This window comes from Pomacea canaliculata, linkage group LG10, assembly GCF_003073045.1.
Source record: "Pomacea canaliculata isolate SZHN2017 linkage group LG10, ASM307304v1, whole genome shotgun sequence".
In the NCBI taxonomy this organism is placed as follows: domain Eukaryota; kingdom Metazoa; phylum Mollusca; class Gastropoda; order Architaenioglossa; family Ampullariidae; genus Pomacea; species Pomacea canaliculata.
In genome coordinates, this window is record NC_037599.1 from 13,360,893 (window position 1) to 13,378,079 (window position 17,187).

Consider the following 17,187-nt stretch of genomic DNA (forward strand, 5'->3'; position numbering starts at 1 on the left):
ATCCCTGTCTTCTTTCTCTTTCTGTCTCATCCTTCCTTCCTCCCCTTCCATCTCTTGTTATTCTCGTCTGTTCATTCTCCCTGTCTCTCACAGGTAATCACGAAGCAGCTCCCGATATATCCGGACAGTGATGCTCGGTTACCTGTCTGTCTGTTAGTTATCTGAAGAACTCGCGCTTACACACGGACAAACACTGCATAATCTCAAATAACGATTCCTGAGTAAAAATTTATTAATACAAGTTATCATCATTATAATCATTGCTGTAGTTGTCATGACATCATCATTATTATCAATCATCATCATAATCATTATTTTATTCGCTGTGTTCTGTGCTAAAAAAAACTCTTCCAGTTTGTAGCGAAAAGACTTCAGTAGTGTCCATATTGATCATACAGGGATTTCACAAGATCCATTCGTCTCTGATACAGGTGAGAGTTCAGGGTTGGTTTGCTGTCGATGGTCAGGTACAGTTGAGTCACCGAGTTGTACAGGAACCACTTCACACTGGTGAACAGCGGGGGTGTGGGATCCCTGTAATGAAAACACACCCTGCCTTACCGTGCACTGCTTATTCTAACAAAATAATGTAATAACTAATGATGTAATAATTACACCATTCTTGCCATTTGTAAAGGGTCGGCGTTTGGCTAGCATACATACCCGAACTTGGCAAAGTTGCTCAGCATGTCCATGACAGTGGCGGACACCCGCTTGTCGGTGTCAGTCCAGTTCCTCAGGCCGTTGAAAGGTTCCCCAGCGACAAACGGAGCCTCGGCACCGTGAGGCACACCTGTGACAGGTGAGTCAATGTTTGATGGGAAACACTCACGGCTTTGCACAATTCATTTGAATAGTTTCTATGTTCTGTGTATCAGTTTCGTATCAGTGAACATGGACGGTATGTGGCTCTATATTTTGAGAAATTAGATAAATGCTTGTTATTGTCGTGTCCCAATAAAATAACGAACCAAACTACCATGTCAAGAATACGTGTGTCATGAAAATTTTCCTAAGTTTTCATAAGGTGTGCATCTTTGACAAAGAAGACAAGAGCGGTACAAATTTATAGTTTGAGAGAACACCTGTCTATCTCTTGCAATGGATGCTCTGTGCAGGTAGGTACATGACAGTCGTCTGTAGATGACTTACCTATCCAAGAAGGAAAGCGTGAGTTGGGGGACTGGTAGGCGAACTGGTAGACATACTGGGGTGCGGAACCCATTCTGTTGGAGTTCACCTGAGACTCGTACAGCATCGGATAATTGAAGCGAAGGTCTGTTTTCATCTGAAACACAGGCAGACTATTCTTTGAATTATATTCGACAACTATATAAATTTGCCAAAGATTTCAAAAATAATGAGACATTTTCACCTCCATCCACAAATGATTTTAGCAAAATGAAAAAAAAAACCCAGACAATTGAGAAGGCCTTACAACCTCTTCGTCATTTTTCTCACCTGGACTACATCCAGGTAGAGCTCTTCTTTGGTGGAGGGATTCAACCGAGTGACATACTCGCTGAGGAGTATGGCGGTGACATTGTCGAGGCCCTGCTTGAAGTAAGTGGAGGCAAAGGTTCTGATCTCCGCCTCGGCATCAGACAAGCTGTAGCTGATGAGAGGCTGGACTGGAAACAACAAAAATAGAAATGATGCTCATAAAATATAGAGAGTGCAGCAACAAGAATGATAATCAGGAGACTTGTTGAGCGACTGCCATATTCCCAGTTTTATGTTACTTTCGCCTTATTAAGAAATATTAAAATTTACAAATGACCATTGTTTAACAAAAGTGAATCATTTTCCATTTTATTTAAGGGAACAAAAAATAACGAAGCAAGTTCTTACAAGCAGCGTCGATCGCATCCTCATCTCTGCTGCTGCCGCGAATGGAGGGAATGTCACTGCCTGCTCCCTCCCGTATCAGATCCTCCGGGTTTTTAGGGAGGACACCAAATCCTGTCTCTACTACCGGTATAAAGGAACTTGCAGGCCCTTCCTGTTTAAAAAAAATAAAACACTAGTATTGTCAGATATTGTATAGCCATTGGTTGACTCTATAGTACACGTGGCACATTTTTTCTGTATTTTTATTACAAGATACAGACGAGCAGCTGTTTGTTCAAAGTTTCCCTTTTGCATGGGTGACATCATTGTGTATCGTCAAGGTGGCTGTAACTACACACCTCGTCCTATCTAACCCCAGGTTACTGTTCACCAAAGGTTATGGTCTCAACAGTCTTGCATAACATCCGACTCCTTCGTCGTAATCATCAGTACGACAGGAGAAAGAATAATAAATATTAATTAAAATGGGGCAAAACTGTCTTGCTCACTAGGAAGGCGGCGCTGGCGTTGAGCAGGATGTCCACAGGCTTACTCTTGATGCATGCCACCAGGGCAGCCGTGCCACTGTCCACAGGACAACCCACTCTGGTGGCAACACGTTTGGCAGAGGTGAGAGGACTCGGAGTGTCTGTGGGCAGCTTTCTGGCCCACTTGCAGGTAGCGAAGCCACTCTCCATGATCACCTTATTGAAGAGTCCTGAAATTCATGCATAAAAATGTTACTCATCATGTTAAAATATTTCTATAATTACTATTATTTCTTATCGTGTCCGTCTTTCAGATCCGTAACGTGCAAGTACCCTCTAATTATTTCAGAACTTTTGCCCTCAAACTTCCCCCTGATTGCTACAGACCAGGGATGATTAGATAGGTTTGTTTATTACCGAAAGACTGGAGTACTCATATATCTAACATCGAGTAATTATTTTATGTGTATTAGCCTGTGTATGTTGAGTGACAGTCTTGCTGACCCTTGGCTAATGGTGAGATTCTCAGGTGAGAGATACTCAGACTCCCAGCACTCCCTCCGAATAAGGTGATTTCACCGGGGTTCCCACGGAAACTGGCGATGTTGGCTTTGATCCATTTCAGAGCTTGGATCATGTCGAGAAGACCATAGTTTCCTGGACTGGAATCATCCAGAGTCGACAAGAATCCTGGGAAAGATAGTTACAAGTAAATATTTTGTTTTGACTGTTTCCTATTCCATATACAGACTTGACAAGAAAGGATATAAAATGAAAAATTACATTTCGTATCGCCCAACCGAAGAACTATGAATTTCGAACCTAGAATGTCCAGTCTGTAGTTGATGGCGACAACCACGACGCCACGTTTAGCGAGTTCCGTGCCGTTGAAGAGGGCGCCACTGCCTGTGCGGAAGCCACCGCCGTGGACGTACATCATCACCGGAAGTCCTCGACCAGGGGCGGAGTGCTTCGACCGCCGAGGAGGTCCACGGAAAGACCGAGTCCGCAATTCTGTCTCCTGGTAGAGTTTAGTAGAAAGATACCAGTGGATACAAGTTTGACTTGTTGAATATATTAGAATAATTAATGGCGGAATAATACAGAAAAGAACTATCTTTGTGACAGGCTAGTAAAAAGGGATTACACGAGACATATCTTACCCCGGGGGTGAAGATGCTGAGACTAAGGCAATCTTCGCTGGTTGGCATGGGATCAAAGTCAGCTAGCTGTGGACACGCAGGACCATATCGGGTGGCGTCCAGCACCCCTTGCCAGGGCTCCGCTGGTTGTGTGGGCATGAGTCGTAAAGCCCCTGACACAACACACAACATTTTGTAACACGCACTTATCGCTAAAAAAAGCTAAACAATATATTTATCTTGTATTCCTATTTACTGGTCAGAAAGTATACATAAACAAGCCTCACCAACAGGAGGCTTGGCGTAAGGGAGACTCAGAAACGAGTCCACATATGTTGATGGTCTAGTTCTGACCCTTGACCCTCTCACCTGACCCAGTCTAGTGGTCACCACCACGTCCTCTGCCAGGACAGAGGTGAGGGCCGCCAGCACAGTCAGTACTCGAAGCATGGCTGAAATTAATGAACTGGGGAGACACAGCCAGACTGTTTAAATACTGTCCCCCAGGCTCAACAAGTGTATTTACTGATGCGAGAACCTTGGCAGGATTAGTTGGTTTAGCTAACACCCACGGCTGCTAGTTATTGACCTCGCGCTCTCCCTTCTACAAGGAGTTGAACAAGTGAGCTTTCGTTCTATTTAATGACCTTAGCTCGCATGCACGAGCGACTGAAATTCATCAAAGTGTAAAAGAACCCTAACTGGGTTTTTGCTCATGCTTTGTTCAACTGAAAGAGGCGCAAAATATTGAACAAAAAAACTGCAGTAGTCCAATTTATTAACCCTGACGACATTATCCCCGTCGTGCAAAAAAGACAGCAAAAATACTGATTTGCTTTTTAAAAAAAGGACCCGAGGCGTGAAGGGGTGGGGTTAGAACCGATTGACTTAACTCTGTGTCGGTAGAAAAAAAAAACTGAAAGAAAACATTTTATGGCATCTCGTATCTGTGCTGCTTTATTTGCCGAGTTTATTTATAAGGTCTCGAAAATTGTTTGTTACTTTTATTTGATTGGATTAAACACCGTCGTCGCTATGCTTGTCAGAGCAGATTGTTTTTATCGGAAGAGTCGGCATCCGATAAATTAGCGGTTGAGAACGAGGCTTGGGTAGACCTACCCAGAGACTATGAATACGAACGGATTTCAACCCTTTACCTGCGAGAAGCTGATTTACTCAGCTTGGGTTGGGTAACAGGCTGGGTAAACATTCTTAATGAAAACGAGCCATTCATTACATTGTAAACTTAGAAAGAGTACCCGGGGTGTTGATCATTTCAATCTTTATGAAATCCATATTGAGCAACACATTTCGCGATTCTGTTCTTTAAGAATTGAATAACAAGGATCATGTTTATTGTTTGACATTCTTGATGCCTCCACGACAGCCTACTTATGGATAAAAGGCGTCAAGACTGATGGCTGAAAATAAGTTATATTATGAAAGTAAACTATATATAAGGTTAAGATCTTCAGACGCAGGTTTGGACAAAATGTCGTTCACGTGCATGAAAACACACTTGATAGAAAATGATGGAGGGGGGGATGTCGGTCGGTTACGAAGTGGGACAGTGGTATGAACTCTGACCCTTGCCCCGCCGGTGGCGAATTCTCATCTTTCCAAAGAAAAACATAGAGGAACCCACAAGGAACTCTGTTGTCTAAAAAAATAAAACAGTTGTGTGGAAATACGAAGTAATACAGCTTTATGTGAGAAAATATCAACATCAGCTGTAAGAGTATTTTTTACCGAGCACTACAACTGACCAATGTGATGATCTTTATATGATGCTCTTTCACAGGTAAAACACTATTGATCAATGAATGAACTAATGCAATTATCATTAGATAAACATGGTATCCAGTTACACCCTGATATTGTTGAATTGTCTGATGATGTAAAGTTAATCTCTGATACTGTCAGTGGTCTTCAGAATCAACTAAATATCATAAGAAATACAATAAGTTACATCTAGTAGATAGAGAAATTTATTGTTGTTGTATTTTGTACTGGGGACTACTTGTTTGCTCACGAGAAGTGACCAGGTCTTATCTGTGTACAAACAGCTTGATATTTATCTATTTGTCTGTCTTTGTCGCACACTCCCAAAACAATAGCTTACCGCGAGAATCGAGATACTCTTTATAGATGTATTTATAAAAACTGCTAGATATTGGCAATGTATTTGCATACCTAAAAAATAGAAGACGAGACTTAACAACATATTGTAATCCATAACCAAAACAGATGATGTGGGCCTCTGCTGTGTAATTTTTCTTATTTATTTATGGCTATGGACAAGTTAGCAAAGCCAAGAGGTTGGCGACTCTGAAAGTTTTAGTTTCTGCTTTAAAGAGATGCTTCATGGTTGTTGTCCACAAGACTGGCCATCAGAAATTATGTCTGAAAACTCAATTAATCTTTTAAATTTTCTTTTTTCAGGTACGTTTATCTAGCTTACTAAATATTGGTGTCGAACTGCCCTGACTCAGTGGCGTAGGAAGATGTTCGGCGTTGGGGGGGGCAAACTCCCTGCTGACAGTGAACGGCGTTCGCGCTCGCACATTACGTAAAAAAGGATGGGGGGGGGGGTACTGCACGCACGCACGTACACAGTGGTAGCATCACAACACGCTGCTTTATTGTTAAAAGGCAAAGCAGCATTAAATAAGAAAAAACAAATTAAAGAATGACTCCCCGGCTAAAGCATTCACAAGAAATGTGATAAACGTTATAATCATATAAATCATATTAATCAAGGTTGGCAAGTCAGTGTGCCAAAAAAAACTGCGTCTTCGGTGATTTCTATTAATGAACTCCATTGCAGATCAACCCTCTCTTTAAATACATGCATAATGAGACAGTTATTCAAGCGCGTTTGTGTCATGGAGCTTCTCAGGTATGTTTTTGTTCGTTTTAAGGCAGAAAAAACTGCGTTCTGCATACTGGCCAGGGTAGCCATCGGGTGGAAAAACAAAGGTAAAGATTAATTAAGTACTCACCCAACGGCTCGTGACACGCTTTGTTCTATCTCACAACAAACGCGGGGAAAATACGCTGGTTGCTGGGACCCTCTTCTAGACACCACGCCAGTTCCAGCGACAGTACACACAGCACGTGGCAAACCCCCGACTACTCCCAGAGACGGGCACAGGTCTCTCCTCCAGCGCAAAAACTCTTCTATAGGCTCTTTCCCTACCCACAGGGTCCAGCGTCCGCGAGATAATACACGTTACAAAGAGGCACAACCCCATACCTGAACTCGGTGTCCGCGGACACCGTGGGAAAATAGCCCCATCCACTCCAAAGAGAACCAAAGAGAGGAAGGGACGCAAGGCTACCCTATAATTAAGGGCCATAAACTGGCCAGACCACCGTGGCCAGGGGACGAAACTAGGGTGGGAATGGCCGCAGGGCCATCCCCTTCCTCGCTCGATCCGCTACCCGACGGTGCTGAGCCAGCGATGCGACACGTTCTATGGCCATCTACCGAAACACGGACACATATATACACACCAAACAGTATAACACAGATAACTTATGTTGAGTACCAGCCACAGTCGTTGATGATAAAAGAGTGCCCTTGTGTAGTTTTAGAAATGTTACTTATACACTTCCCCCTGAGTCGTAGATTGCAATAATACCAGTCTCTCTGTCTCTAAAGAAAACTACCAATATAGGGACTCAGAGTCTTTGCCTTACTTAGGTGAAGTCAAAGTCGTCAATTCGCACTAAACCGTTGGTGTCTAGTAAGATGGAAGTCCTCGTGCTTCGCTAGCTTTTCACAAAGTGTGAGGGTTCCTGTCTGATTGGCAAGACTGGGGTATTGGTATGCAACTAATTCGTTACTGGCTTTCTGTGTTCCCCATGGCCAGTGCGGCCCCTTTGGTTGTAAGCGATAGCAGATAATTTTAGGGTGACAGCGAGTGGGTGGGGGATGTTTTATGTTGGTCCAACGAAAACCGCCAAAGAATAGGCGTCGCATTATGGGGGACGGGGGAGGGAGACCACACTCGATGTACCGATGTACTGTCCGGCTGCTTTCTTCGCTCAGGCTTCAACACAGCCTGCAATTAGCATGGCAAACAATACTAACCGACTGTCCCCGATCTGATCGTCAGAGGTGTTAGAGCCTCCACTTGCCTCAGGGCCCGCTTTTGTGACGGTGATGACCGTCTCCTCTCTACGTTCCCATACCTTTCTTCAGTTCTTTTCTCTTTGTGAGGAATTACGACTCAAATATTGGGGGGGCAAAAGGATATTCCTGCCCCCCCTGTATTTTCCTTGGGGGGGGGCGGCTGCCCCCGCTGCCCCCCTGGTTCCTACGCCACTGTGACTAGATTGTAAACTAGAGCGTTAACCGGGCATTGAACCAGTGCACTCTCAGTTCGGACGCCAGCGCTGACCACTCTCTGTCTTGCTTACTTCACCTCTTGTTAATAAAGAATTGTCAGCATCATTGCCTCTTCTCTCTGTTCCCTGATGAGATGATGAAGACCAGATCTCATTCCACTGTGTGTTTGTTGTGCCTGTGTAGGACCTGTCAATGATGATTATTTCCCCTTACACACTGAAGTGTCTGTAGTGGAGGGAGGGAGTTGTGTTCAGTTGCTGAAGATGTAGACAGGTTTGATAAAGAGGTGTTGGCCTGACTTTGTAGAATTTTATTTTTGTGACTAGACTGTGCATGGTTGCGATCGACTCCACTCATTACATTTTTGTCCATCCGCCTACATTCATCCCACTTCATACACATCAGAACCTCTTTCTGGTGTAGTTACATGTTGTTACAGAAATAACGATCAAAACTCTTCCCTTGTCTCTCGATGACCCTCTGCTTACAGGTCTACGATAGTACTCACGTGCATCTTCTTTCATAATGTGTTTAGAAAAAAACATACAATTGAATCAACAAACAAGTCCTCTTGAAAATTTAATTTATTAATAATAATAATCAGCAGCAGCATCACCATCATCATTGTTTTTGGTCACCACACTACTGACCAGTTTTTTTATGAAAAAGTTTTCAGTAATGTCCGAATTGATCGTAAAGGGATTTAATGAGGTCCATCCGCTTTTGAAACAAGTGAGAGTTCAGCGACGGCCGGTCGTCAATAGTCAGGTACAACTGAGTCTGAGAGTTGTACGGCGACCATCTCACCCCGCTGTACCCCGGAGGTGTCGGATCCCTGTAATGAAAACACACCCTGCATCACTGTACTGCGCTGGGCATCCTGACAACGCATACATATCTATCTCACAATACATGAGATATATACATGGATCATCTCACAATACATTACAGACACACATGGATCATCTCACAATACACTAGAGATATACATGGATCATCTCACAATGCATTACAGACATACAGACAAACTGTAAACGTCCTCAAGATGGTTGAATAATGGATCAGATCATGTTCAGTCTTCCTATACGACCGGCTTGTTTATAGAGCACGTACCCAAACTTGGCGAAGTTGGTCCACAAGTCCATCACATTGGCGGATACCCGCTTATCAGCGTCTGTCCAGTTTTTACGGCCGTTGAAAGGTTCTCCAAACACGAAAGGTAACTCGGCAGTGTGTGGCACACCTGCACAAAATCTTAGTCTTGTTGGTATTCTGTGATCAGATTTTTAGTGCATTCTGGGTATTTACTGTTTAGTTTCGTGACATTTAACAGAGATACTGCTATTTTGAAAAATGTGATGATCTGTATTTCATTATAATTATTTTTGCTTTGACCTCCTTGAACTTCAGAAAGTCTTACCTATCCAAGAAGGGAAACCTAAGCTGGGTGACTGGTAGGTGAACTGGTAGACGAACTGAGGTGCGGAACCCCGTCTGTTGGCGGTCACCTGAGACTCGTTCAGCTTCGGATAATTGAAGCGAAGGTCTGTCTTCATCTGAAACACAGAAGGATTGCTCCTTGCACTTTGTCGGGTCAACCATATCATGTTGAAGATTTTTGTTCATCATAATTATGCAATTTTTCTGCAAAGTAAGCAAGGCAGAGGGAGAGCTGTTTTCAGAAGATTATACATTCTTGTCCTTCCCTCACCTGGGAGACAGCCACGTAAAGCTGTTGTGGGGTGGTGGGGTTCACCTGGGTCACATACTCGTTGAGAAGGATGGCGGTGACATTGTCCAAGCCCTGTCTGAAGTAGGTTGTGGCGTATGTCCTGACATCAGCCTGGGCATCAGACAAGGTGTAACCGCTGAACGGTAGAACTGCAAGAGTCAAATAATCACTGGATAAAATTTATCAATGTTTGTCAACAAAGCTACAAAGGCGGGTGGGTGGACGGACGAGCGAATCGAGAAATGTAAAAGTAAATAAATAAACTTGTGTTTTAGACAAAAACGCTCTACATAATTTGAAGACCATTCATTATTCATACATGAAGCTTCGATCGTATCCTCGTCCTTGTTGCTGCCGCGAATGGAGAGAATGTCACTGCCTGCTCCCTCCAGTATCAGTTCCGCTGGATTTTTCGGGATGACACCGAATCCTGTCTCTACAGTCGGTATGAAGGAGCTGGCGGGCCCGTCCTGTTAAAAAAACACAATTACTGCTTTAGAGAAACCTCTAGCTGCAAAAACAAAAACTTTATAGTCCTGGAATGTGTAGACTGGGGAGGGAGCTAGTAGACACCGAACCTTTTTTCTGGGGGCCCACTGAAGAATCATGTACCCCATTAATAAAGCTGGGTCAGCTGAGGGAAAACATGTCTTTGTAACATAACTCACTAGGTAGGCGGCGCTGGCGGTGAGCAGGACGTCCACAGGCTTACTCTTGATGCATGCCACCAGGGCAGCCGTGCCACTGTCCACAGGACAACCCGCTTTGGCGGCAACCAGCTTGGCAGACGTGAGAGGACTCGGGGTGTATGAGGGTGGCTTGATGGCCCACTGACAGGTAGCGAAGCCACTCTCCATGATCACCTTATTGAAGAGCCCTATTATATATAATATTGCATATTACATAATTCCTACAATCAATCATCAGCTGCTGTACTTGCTTTTTAATCTTGGCTTTCATATTATTTAATTTCATGCATTAAAACATTCTGACAATGCAAGGAAAATACATAATCTGATTGGACTTTTGAAAAGCACCAATTTAAATGAAAATAAAACAGAATGTTGCTTGAAAAGAAATTTTGTTGTAAATATGTTAGTTGAAAGCAACAGTATTGTCAATGGGGTTCGTGTTTAGGTGTTCATTTCTTATTGTACTTGTACATATTTGTTAGTATACACGTGTCATTATATTCGACAAAAAGAAAATGTGCTGACCCTTGGCTAATGGTGATATCCTCAAGTGAGATATGCTCAGACTTCCAGCACTTTCTCCGAACACTGTGATTTCATTTGGGTTACCATGGAAACTGGCAATGTTGGCTTTGATCCATTTCAGAGCTTGGATCATGTCGAGAAGACCGTAGTTTCCTGGGCTGGAATCATCCATAGTCGACAAGAATCCTGGGAAAAGATTGTTTCATATCACTCAGGGTAATTCCAGAGATAGTTCACATCATATCCCTCAGGCACAATCACCATAACTCTCTTACAGACCAAACATTTATGTAAAAAAGGAATATGGACTTAGCTATGGACTTGGCTGCTATGGACTTGGCTACTCACACCACAATAAGTTGTTACAAACATTAGTTTAAAAATAGGTTGAAGGCTTCTGGTCCCCCCAAAGTAAGAGGGGTCAAGGTCTGACCTAGAATGTCCAGTCTGTAGTTGATGGTGACGACCACGACTCCACGTTTAGCGAGTTCCGTGCCGTTGAAGCCGGAGCCACTGCCACTCCTGAAGCCACCTCCATGAACAAACATCATGACAGGGAGGAGTCTTGGAGGGTCAGCTTGGTGCTTCAAACGCCGCTGGGGACCACTCGGGTGGCTGTGGGCTGACCGGGTCCTTGATACTAAATCCTGAAGCTAGACACATGAGACATCGAGACGATCAACTTGATATCCCTTCGGAAAATGTTCAAAATTAGACGATAAATCTTTAATTCCAAAGTTTATAAAAATATAATTTAAAAATATTGAAATAGTCAAAGATATCACGTGCTTCTCACTATCGCAGTGAACATACCACTCATGATTAAGCTTCACTTAAATGAAACGACAGATAAAAAAATTGACCAAAAAAATTGGCAGAAATAAACTTGGATGAACAAACCCATGCTAGTAATATAGATTATATTAGCTTACGAGATGTGTGTGTTAATAAATATTCATAACCAACAAATATCACGCTGATATAGACTCGTAAGACAAAGGTTTTACCCCGGGGGTGAAGATGTTGAGACTAAGGCAATCTTCGCTGGTTGGGGTTGGGTTGGGGTCAAAGGGCGGTGTGAACTGTGGACATGCAGGACCATATCGGGTGGCGTCCAGCACTCCTTGCCAGGGCTGCGCTGGTTGTGTCGGCATGAGTCGTAAAGCCCCTGACACAACATGCAACATTTTGTAACACACACTTACACTAAAGTAAGGTTTTGTCGGGGCACTTTCTACATTAGGTTTTGAAATTTTCTGCAAAGTAGATGTTTACAAGTATGTACCCGCATGTGTTCCTCTCTATAGTTATTTATGTTTATTAAAAACTACAAGCTCCAAAGAAAGTATGAGTTGGCATTCTACATGCCTGGACTGAATATGAGGAACCACTGACAGTACATTGACCCTAAGACACCATACCGTGTGATCTTTGTTCTTCAGAATGTCATCTGTATGATTATTTACTTTTGAGTTAACAGGCCTTGAGTATATCCTGGACAGGTCAGAAGTCTAAGCGAAATAATGACCGACGCTGGATGTCAACAATAGACGAGACAACATTCAACAGATGATAGAAGCGCTTCAATGACCATAAACTTTAGACAGTTTATCCCGAGATAGCTTGTCTTCTTATCTTTTGTTAACTAATAACACACTACATTTCAATCTATGTGATAAACTTATGAACATTCAAGAACATCTCACCAACAGGAGGCTTGGCGTAGGGGACACCAAAAAACGTGTCCAGGTATGTTGAAGGTCCAGTGCTGACCCTTGACCCTCTCAGCTGACCCAGTGTAGTGGTCACCACCACGTCCTCCGCCAGGACGGCGAGGAGAAATGCTGGCAGCACAGTCAGTACCCGAAGCATGGCTGAAATTAATGAACTCCAGCAGCAGGCAGTCAGTTTAAATACTCGCCTCAGGCTCACCACGACTGGTGTTTACTCATGAACCTTCGAGAAGAGAAGAGCGAACTATAGCCGATCTGTTTAATTAACCGACACCTGATTCTTTCAGTCCCTCGGCCTTGCTCTTTGTGACTGGAAGGACTAGAGGTCAACATGTGAGCTTTCGTTCTGTATATCAACACAAAGCTGGGTGTGTGAAAGTAGGACAAAGTGCTGAGAAGATTATTTCCACTATCTCTTGGAACTGCAGACTTTTTGATTCTGGTATTTATACATTTTGGTAATTATTTATATGGCTGGAATAATAATTATTATCAAATTCTCTTAGAACAAAGAGTAACAGTGTTTGGCAGGAAGATGGAAGTGAAGTGAGGAGCAGACGTGAAGGACGGTGCAGTGAATCCTGATCACACAAGAAAAGGTCATTGAGTGCCGACTTTAAAGTTGGACAAATACAAATACAAAATACAGTAAACATGCGCGAGGATTCATGAAAGAGAAAATGATGGGGTATGTAAGGCGGGCACAAAGCAGGACGGTGGTCCCAACTCTCACCCGGTCCCACCCGGCGACTGTTTGCTCACAGACAACATTTCGTCACCAGGACCTCCGATCACGTTGTTTTTCCTTCCTCTACACGTCGCCATGGCTACATGACACGTGATCTTCGTCTGCTGATTATCAGGACCTCTGAAGACACCTTTCTCTTGACATCAGGACATGCAGGCACACACCTGACCTTATCCTAGTCCTAGTCTTGAGAGAAACACTCGCTGGAGAGTAAAAATAAAAGTTTTCTCCTGAGATTATAATTATTTGTAGTGCGGATGGCCTGCACTAGTATAAACACAACGAGGCTGTGTTTTTCTTACGATTTCTTATTTGAGTAATTTGGTCTTGCTCTGCAACTGTTTGTCAAAGGATAGAAGGAGATAGGCATGGTCAATGGGTAAACTTGTCTCTTGTTATTGAGGTTCACAAAAATATATCGCTTGATTTATGTTTCTTTGAGTGTTGTGTTAACACATTTCACAGAGCTTTAAGACAAAATAAATGTCTTTGACCCACAGGTCGTGCGGGTATTCAACTGTCACGGACCGGCCGCGGACACGCGCATTCTTTCCACAAACCAAAATATCCTGATCGCTTGAGGGTGGGCGTACCTTCTTAGAGGCACGAATAATTATTGAATTCAAACACAATTTTAAACGAAACAAAGGCAAAGTATTAACGATCATAGATTCACTCCTTCATTCGCCACACAAGATATATTACCAATATATTATCATTCATCCAATGTACTATTAGTTAACCATAAAATTGATTCCCATAAATATTGTCACTGATGAAGTATGCCGCTGTCTCCGGAGCTGTCCTTTCTTGATGAATTACCGATGTTAATATCCACTGTATTATCGTATAAAAAATGTTCGTTCTTGATGAAACATTAACCTTTTATATTAAAGTCTTTGAGACCCTCCCAAGTCCTCTATTCTAATTAGTCCACTGATCTTCTTTCCACGAAGTCTATTTATTATTGAAAATAAATGGTTTTTACGGTACCAACAGTTTACAAGCGGAACGTCTCGGTCTTGCGCATGCGGTCGCCTCCTAGGTGTTTGGCAGGATGATGTTAGATTCGCTGAAGGCCGGGAGGAAACCTTTCCTCCACCGGCGCTTACTCTCAGACTGTTAAGAACTGTCCCTTCCAGGCGACAAATGGAGGTCGGTGCACCAGTCTTGCACCAAGTTTTTTTCTGTTCTTTTCTCGCTGATACCAGTGTGTGGTTTCTTGGCCCCACCAAGAAACTGTACTGCGGGATGCCCAAGCCACAGAGCTCCCCCACGGTGCGGACACGGACTACAGTGACTCACGACCTGTGAAGTACATCCACCTGTAGTTTACCCACGGTATTACTTCCCGTAATATTTATTCCGCTGTCGCAGCAGTTGCGAGAAAGTCAAGAGAAAATCCACCAGCTTCCACTTCGGTTCCGCCGTTAGCTCTCTGTCCACCGTTTTCTCTCTCTAACGTTAATTTCCTCTATCTTTTACGTCACCTTATTTTGACATCACAATTTACGTCATTTGCTCAAGGGCAAACAACTTCCAGCCCACTACCCTAGATCAGATCAACCACGGTTGTCGATCTTCCCTCCTAACCCCCTCTACTAAGTACTTGTCCGTTACATCAACCTTTCTACAGCATGGCATGTTGGTCACACCTAATCTTTTATTTCACTGTCTCTAACTTTCCTGATGAACAAAGTACCCACAGCTAGTGAGTAGAGACAAGTGTTGTCAGTCCTAGAACATACATGTCTTCTGTACTTTCTTTGAACTTTAAAATCTTTCTTTTACACACACACATACACACACGTACACACACACGCACACACCCGCACCCACATATTTATATAAGGGCGATAACACAGTCAAGAGAGAGATGATAATTATTCTTAAGGAAGATAACACAATGAACACAGAGTTCAATGCGCATTTTCATTTTATTTCTCAAGTCCGCAGACAAGCTGCCTATTGTCCATATTGTTCAAAAAGACTCCCCAAGAACTCCATTTTGTTTCTGTTGAGGTGGGAGCTCAGTGACGGTTTAGTCTCGAATCTCAGGTACGCCTGTACCGCCGGTGTGTAGGGCAACCACACGACCCCGTCAGAGTCCAGAGGTGTGGGGTCAAGGACGCTGTTCAGAGGAGTGGGGTCTCTGTGTAACAGACGGTGAGCACGACTTACATGATCATTTACATAATTCATTTAAAGCTGGAAAAGATATTAAGTAGCCATAGTGAATGTTACACACGTGCTCACCCGTGTTTGGCGAAGTTTGTCCACATGTCCATCATGTCGCTGGACACCTGCTTGTCCTTGTCCGTCCAGTTTTTCGTGCCATCAAAAGGTAAGCCGGATACAAACGGAATTTCGGCTGTGTGCGGTACACCTGCATGTCACAGATGGATATCATTGCCCCAACCATTCATAGCCACTCTTGAAGTGCTTTGTACCCAGAGCAGAAACAATGACAAGCAAATTTTCTGTTTAATAGTTGGCTACTGCGATAGTTAATAGTAAGCATCTGATTCTAAGATTTCTAGTCTATTCCACAGGTGACACAGACTCTCTCACCTGCCCACTCGGGGAAACCTAAGCGAGGGGACAGGTAGCTGAACTGATACACATACTGACGAGCAGCCCCGGGAACACTTGCACTCAGCAAACTTTCCTTCAGCATGGGGTAGTTGAAGTACAGGTCGGAACAGATCTGGAATAAGCAGGCAAAACATTACAGCACTTTTATACTTTCAGAAAAGCATAAATACAAACTAGTTTTTAGACAATTCAAAGACATGTTGCTTTACCTGGTTCACACCCTGGGCAATCTGCAGGTTTGTCGTATAATTTGCCCCCAGGAGGTACTCCTGGAGTAGTGCTGTTGTTGCTTGCTGAGCACCACGAGGGAAGTATGTCAAAGCCTGTTGCATGATGGCAGCCTCGGCATCAGTCAGGTTCATTGAAGAGGTGACCAGGGCCGCCGAGAGCCAGCCCGGGCCCCGGGACAGACGACCTCTCCGGGCCCCTTGTACTTGTAATCATAAATCTCACGACAGGCCCCAGTACCCCGAAATTGTATTCTACAGACTTGAAACTCAACTTCTGCATGTGTAATGCTTGGGTGTTCTGTCCTTAGACCTTTCTTTAAAAGAAAAAGAAATGGAGAAGAAGAAAAAAAAAATCCACTGACCAAGGCCGGGCCCCCTTGACAGCCGCGGGCCCGGGTACACCAGACACCCCTGTCCCCCCCTCTCGTCAGGCCTGGAGGTGACCTTCACTGAGAACATCAGAACAGGATCGGTCTTTAAAAGGCTGCTTTGGCTAGAGAAAACACAAACACGTGTCACGTGTCCAAGATACACCTCAAACCTTTATGTCAAACAAGTCTTGGTTATCCTTAAAGATTAAGTGTGAGTTGATTTATTGTGAAAGTGAGTATACCCTCATCTCTGTTGGTCCCTCGAATAGCAAGAATCCCTCTGCCTGCCCCTTCCCGAATGAGTTGTTCGGGAGCTTTGGAGAGGACACCAAAACCTGTCTCCACCATCGGCACGAAGACGCTGAGGTAAGAAGTCTTCCGACAAAAAGCAAAATCTGTTCATTCTTCTGTTAATTAGAAAATGCCTGAAATAGTTTTTAAAAACAGCTTTAAAATCGAGTACAAACATTGGTACATATGACCTCGTGGATAACTATTCAGTACACGAAATGCTTTTTTCTTAAATTGTGGAAATGGCGTTTGCTAAAGTATACACCCGAAGGTAGGCTGCCAATGTTTGCTCACCCGAATGGAAGCGCTTGCATTGAGGACACGATCAAGAGGCTGATTCTTGATGCACGTGACGACAGCACCCGAGCCCTGGTTGACGGAAAGTACGATAGTACTCACGTGCATCTTCTTTCATAATGTGTTTAGAAAAAACACACAATTGAATCAACAAACATG

The 17,187-nt window shown here is 43.6% G+C and overlaps 2 protein-coding genes across 4 annotated transcripts; both read right to left on the reverse strand.

Moving 5' to 3' along the window:
• Window positions 1–336: 336 nt before the first annotated feature.
• On the reverse strand, window positions 337–12,775 carry LOC112573522 (neuroligin-1-like). Of its 2 annotated transcripts, none has more exons than XM_025253986.1 (10): window positions 12,470–12,775; window positions 3,482–3,633; window positions 3,141–3,339; window positions 2,823–3,008; window positions 2,340–2,548; window positions 1,852–2,002; window positions 1,462–1,631; window positions 1,153–1,288; window positions 664–793; window positions 337–534 (listed from the first exon to the last, which is right to left on the reverse strand). In XM_025253986.1, the coding sequence occupies exons 1-10, from the start codon at window positions 12,633–12,635 to the stop codon at window positions 372–374; spliced, it is 1,662 nt and encodes a 553-aa protein (XP_025109771.1). In that variant the 5' UTR covers window positions 12,636–12,775; the 3' UTR covers window positions 337–371. The 2 variants fall into 2 exon arrangements, with proteins under 2 accessions (XP_025109771.1, XP_025109770.1); XM_025253985.1 differs by lacking the exons at window positions 337–534; window positions 664–793; window positions 1,153–1,288; ... (4 more) ...; window positions 3,141–3,339; window positions 3,482–3,633 and adding exons at window positions 8,386–8,649; window positions 8,928–9,057; window positions 9,235–9,370; ... (4 more) ...; window positions 11,197–11,416; window positions 11,771–11,931 and having other exon boundaries at window positions 12,470–12,760.
• Window positions 12,776–15,174: 2,399 nt separating this feature from the next.
• Window positions 15,175–16,309, reverse strand: LOC112573528 (acetylcholinesterase-like). 2 transcript variants are annotated; one of them, XM_025253994.1, is made up of 4 exons: window positions 16,049–16,309; window positions 15,816–15,951; window positions 15,501–15,630; window positions 15,175–15,396 (listed from the first exon to the last, which is right to left on the reverse strand). In XM_025253994.1, the coding sequence occupies exons 1-4, from the start codon at window positions 16,199–16,201 to the stop codon at window positions 15,210–15,212; spliced, it is 606 nt and encodes a 201-aa protein (XP_025109779.1). In that variant the 5' UTR covers window positions 16,202–16,309; the 3' UTR covers window positions 15,175–15,209. The 2 variants fall into 2 exon arrangements, with proteins under 2 accessions (XP_025109779.1, XP_025109778.1); XM_025253993.1 differs by having other exon boundaries at window positions 15,175–15,420.
• Between the last annotated feature and the right edge of the window lie 878 nt (window positions 16,310–17,187).

Bases quoted from the DNA above. Each gene is read 5' to 3' on its own strand.
- LOC112573522 (XM_025253985.1), bottom strand. From the start codon at position 12,635: ATGCTTCGGGTACTGACTGTGCTGCCAGCATTTCTCCTCGCCGTCCTG. The intron at 10,950-11,196 runs GTCAGACCTTGA...ATCTTTTCCCAG, and splicing joins CTACAGACTGGACATTCTAG to GATTCTTGTCGACTATGGAT. The intron at 9,371-9,525 runs GTGAGGGAAGGA...TCTGTGTTTCAG, and splicing joins TTTACGTGGCTGTCTCCCAG to ATGAAGACAGACCTTCGCTT.
- LOC112573528 (XM_025253993.1), bottom strand. From the start codon at position 16,201: ATGAACCTGACTGATGCCGAGGCTGCCATCATGCAACAGGCTTTGACA. The intron at 15,952-16,048 runs GTAAAGCAACAT...TGCTTATTCCAG, and splicing joins TTGCCCAGGGTGTGAACCAG to ATCTGTTCCGACCTGTACTT. The intron at 15,631-15,815 runs GTGAGAGAGTCT...TGTGACATGCAG, and splicing joins AGGTTTCCCCGAGTGGGCAG to GTGTACCGCACACAGCCGAA.